The 4,632-nt window shown below is 45.1% G+C and overlaps 1 protein-coding gene and 1 non-coding gene across 2 annotated transcripts; one reads left to right on the top strand and one right to left on the bottom strand.

Annotated features, from left to right (window-relative positions):
• Positions 1-297: 297 nt before the first annotated feature.
• On the top strand, positions 298-3,992 carry LOC119923719 (olfactory receptor 4C13-like). Its single transcript, XM_038743005.1, has 2 exons — positions 298-1,206; positions 3,939-3,992. The coding sequence occupies exons 1-2, from the start codon at positions 298-300 to the stop codon at positions 3,990-3,992; spliced, it is 963 nt and encodes a 320-aa protein (XP_038598933.1).
• Positions 2,205-2,341, bottom strand: LOC119923720. The gene has a single exon (XR_005448944.1). It is a non-coding gene; the product is annotated as a small nucleolar RNA SNORA7 (small nucleolar RNA).
• Positions 3,993-4,632: the final 640 nt, after the last annotated feature.

Raw genomic sequence — 4,632 nt, forward strand, 5'->3', positions numbered from 1 at the left:
TGATGCCTGTTTACTTGTTTTGACGTCTGTCTCCCCACTTCTGGACTGTAATCCCTATGTGGGCAGGGATTGTCTCTCTTCATTGCTGAATTGTACTTTCCAAGCGGTTAGTGCAGTGCTCTGCACACAGTAAGCGCTCAATAAATTCTACTGAAAGAATGAATTAATGAATGAAAGTGCTTTGAGCTCCTTTATGAGGGATCGTTTAATCATCTCAAGACAAACCTAACAAGGATCATCGTTCTCTTTACCAAATCTGCAGCTCTCAATTGTGTACTGAGTGCCTATCTCGAGTTGATGGAGAATGAAAACAATGTGACAGAATTCATTCTACTGGGACTCACACAGGACCCAAGTATGCAGAAAATTATCTCTGTTTTGTTTTTAATCATCTACATAGTCACCGTGGTTGGAAACCTGATCATTGTGGTAACCGTAGCTTCCAGTCAGACTCTGGACTCCTCCATGTATTTCTTTCTGGCTTACTTGTCGTTCATTGATGCCTGCTATTCCTCAGTCAACACACCTAAACTGATCATTGACTCCCTCTCTGAGAAGAAAATCATCTACTTCAAAGGCTGTATGACCCAGGTCTTTGGAGAGCATATTTTTGCTGGGGCTAAAATCATTCTCCTCACGGTGATGGCCTATGACCGTTATGTGGCGATATGTAAGCCGTTGCACTACGCGACCATCATAAGCAGACATCTCTGTAGCTCGCTGGTGGCCTTGGCCTGGGCCGGAGGCTTCCTTCACGCCACAATTCAAAATCTCTTCATGGCACATTTGCCATTCTGTGGCCCCAATGTCATCGACCACTTTATGTGCGATTTATACCCCTTGCTGAAACTAGTCTGCTCCGATACTCACACCTTGAGTGTGCTGGTTGCTGTTAACAGTAGTGGCATGTGCATGTTGATCTTTATCCTGTTGATGATTTCCTATGCCTTCATCTTGCACTCCCTGAAGACCCACAGTGCCGTGGGTAGACTCAAAGCTCTCTCCACCTGTGCCTCCCACTTCACTGTTGTCATCTTCTTCTTTATTCCATGCATCTTTGAATATATGCAGCACACAGCTAACTCATCCATTAACAAGGCTGTTGCAGTATTTTATACTATGATAACCCCCATGCTAAATCCCTTCATCTACACATTGAGAAATGCAGAGATGATAAATGCCATTAGAAAGTCACTGAGCAAAACAGTGACTTTTGTCCTTGAATAAGTGGCAACTTAGGAAAAGTGTCTTTAATATAAATGAGGAAATCAGCTGCAGAATATTCTTACCCGCTTTTTTGGAGAACACACACTGTACTGATCAAGGGAAACTTGGTCGATTATTTTAATTGATTTTAGGTCAGAGGCCATATGAACATCATTTCTTTGATCATTTGGATATCTTCTAGTTTTAGATGCTGTTTTACCACCATCCTCTGATTAGTTGTCGTTCATTTATAGCCTTTCCTAATGCAAACATAGAGAATAAAGGGAAGGAGTGTCACTAAACGATGAGGAGGAGCCTGGTCTAATGGAAAGAGCATAGGCCTGGAAGTCAGAGGAAGTGGATTCTAATCGCGGCTCTGCCAGTGGCTTGTTGTGTGACCTTGAGCAAATCACTTAAAGTGTCTGTTGCCTCATCTATAAATAGGGGGTGAAATATCTCTTCTCCCTCCTACTTAGGCTGTGAACTCCATGTGATACAGGGACCGTGTCCTAGCTGATTAGCTTGTGTCTACCCCAGCACTTACTACAGTAGCTGACTTGTAGTAAGCACTTAATAACAATAATAATGGACACTGCGAGAACTACTCTGACAAAGTATTCATTGAACATCAACCGAGTGCACTCCACTAAACACAGTTCATTGTACTAAGTGTTTGGGATTGGAAAATGTAAAGAAGCCATGCCTTTCCTGCCAGCTGGTAGCATACATTGTAATTCAATGAGAGATTCTTTTTTATTTGGGGGTGGTTTTACCCTGTTATCTTGTGGATGTTGAGTTGTCTCCAACCCACAGAGACTCCATGGACACCTCTCTCCCAGATTGCCCCACCTCCATCTGCAATCGTTCTGGTAACATATCCAGAGAGCTTTCTTGGTAAAAATACAGAAGTGGTCTACCATTGCATCTTCCTCTCAGTAAATGATTCTCCACTCTCAACTCTCTCCCATGCCGCTGCTTCCCCATACAGGTGAGTTTTGATATGTAGCAGATTGTTTTCCACTCCTAGCCACTGCCCAAGCTAGGAATGGAATGGGTAGGCCCCTGTTTGACTCTCCCTCCCATAGTCGAGATTGGTAGAGTACTGGAAATTCTCCAGATGCGATCCTGAGAGGGTGCTTTGATAACAATAATAGTGTGGTATTTGTTAAGCGCTTACTATGTGCAAAGCACTGTTCTAAGCGCTGGAGAGATACAAGGTGATCAGGTTGTCCCACGTGGGACTCACAATTTTAATCCCCATTTTACAGATGAGGGAACTGAGGCTCAGAGAAGTTAAGTGTCTTTCCCAAAGTCACACAGCTGACCATTGGCAGGGCCTGGATTTGAACCCATGACCTCTGACTCCAAAGCCCGTACTCTTTCCACTGAAACAGTATGCTTCTCTACCTATAGCTCTACTGAATAATGGGTCGGAAAAGGTTCTGAGATCAATCAATAGTATTTACTGAATGCTTACTGTGTGCAGAACACTGAATGAAGAACCTAGACAATGACAGTACAGCAGAATGGGTATACATGATCCCCGCCCATGAGGACCTTACAGTCTTTAAGGGGAGACAGACATTACATTTGTAGATGAGGTCACTGAGGCATAGAGAAGTTAAGTGACTTACCTAAGGTCACACAGCAGACATATGGAAGGGCCAAGATTATACCTCAGGTCCTCTGATTCTCAGGCTTGAGCTCTTTCTAGGGACCACGTCTCCAGGGAACTACCTGTCAGCAAATTGCTGTGGACTAGCAATGAATTTGAAAATCAAGGTTATTTACCACCCTATACACAAAAAAGAATCTCCAACAGTGACACCGACCTAAATACTGACACTCAGTTCTTCACATCCTTAAATAATGCAAAAATAGAAAAAGAAGTAGAAAACAGAATCAAGAGCATTAAGGCTTCCTTTTAGAGAGTGGCAGCCTACATGACATCCAGATCCAAATGAATCTGAAGATAGATGGAGCAATGATAATGGAGTAATTATATTGCACAGAAGAGAGAAACCGCATGGTCTACTGGAAAAGCCATGGGGCTGGGAGTCAAAGGATCTGAGCTCTATTCCCACCCCTGCCCCTTGCCTGTTGTGTGACCTTGGTCAAAGCACTTAATTTTTTTGTGTGTCAGTTCCCTCAACTATAAATAGGTATTCAATGCCTGTTCTCCCAAGTACTTTGGCTGTGAATCCCATGTGGGACAGAGGACAGAGGAGCGGAGGGTGCGGGGTGGGCTGTAGAAGGAGAGAAGGGAGGTTAGGTAGGAGGGGACGAGGTGATGGAGAGCCTTGAAGCCGAGGGTGAGGAGTTTCTGCCTGATGCGCAGATTGATTGGTAGCCACTGGAGATTTTTGAGGAGGGGAGTAATATGCCCAGAGCGTTTCTGGACAAAGACAATCCGTGAAGCAGCATGAAGTACGGATTGAAGTGCGGAGAGACACGAGGATGGGAGATCAGAGATCAGAGCCCAGGCTCTGCAGGGCTCCGTCTAAACACCTACAACTAAAAATAGTATCAATGTCTCTTATATACAAAGCCCTCTCGTACCGGTTAGTCCTCCCCATATTCCCAGGATGTATATCTTTTGGGGACAGTTCCGCAACCTTGTAGTGTAGCAGTTCTATGTCCTTGCTGTGGGTTGCTCAGGCGGAGGGAGGGGGTGAATTCACAGATAGGGCACTCTTCCCACACTCCACCCCTTCACCTCCACCTACGCCTAGAGCAATCTGGAGATGGGGACCATGATAGTTTTGGTGGAGGGCCTGCGCAAGTAACAACATCCTAGCACCAAAGCTGCACAGAGCACGATGCACCCTGGCACGATCCACTGGGACCAATATCCCGCTCCTACACTCCCGCAGCTCCACATCCATGAGACCCACCCGCAGTCTGTCACCATCTTTTGGTTCAGTGTTTGTATCTGAAGTCCGGCTTTGGTTAGGTGGAGTGCGGTGCTATTCGAATCTTGTTGTGCATCTGCCAGGGTTTGTCCTATCACTTTTGTGGCCTCCTCCACTTGCTCCGGCCAAGCTACTGAATCCACTAGATCCGTTGGAACGTCCCAGATGAGGGTATGCTGTCCATGCCGCTCCCATCTGGACAGGTCGATATGATTACCAACGCTCAACCTTACTAAAGACATATTACTACAAACAAACATTTAATTATCACAGGCAGCATTAATATTATAATTAAGTGATCGTCGTTATGTTTATATGTTCTCCGCACATCCAACATAATTTCCCATTACCCAAATACCAGTAGTCTGCCTCCTCCACCCTGGTGATGGAAATCAGCCAACTGTTCGGTATGCTCTCACTTTCCCTGGGGTCATATGAGCAGAACCAATCCCTCTTTACTTGGATACATCCAGAAGGGGGAAAAGGCTCCCACTGATTCCTGTACTCATTCCAC

Source organism: Tachyglossus aculeatus, unplaced genomic scaffold, assembly GCF_015852505.1.
Source record: "Tachyglossus aculeatus isolate mTacAcu1 unplaced genomic scaffold, mTacAcu1.pri scaffold_224_arrow_ctg1, whole genome shotgun sequence".
Taxonomy (NCBI): domain Eukaryota; kingdom Metazoa; phylum Chordata; class Mammalia; order Monotremata; family Tachyglossidae; genus Tachyglossus; species Tachyglossus aculeatus.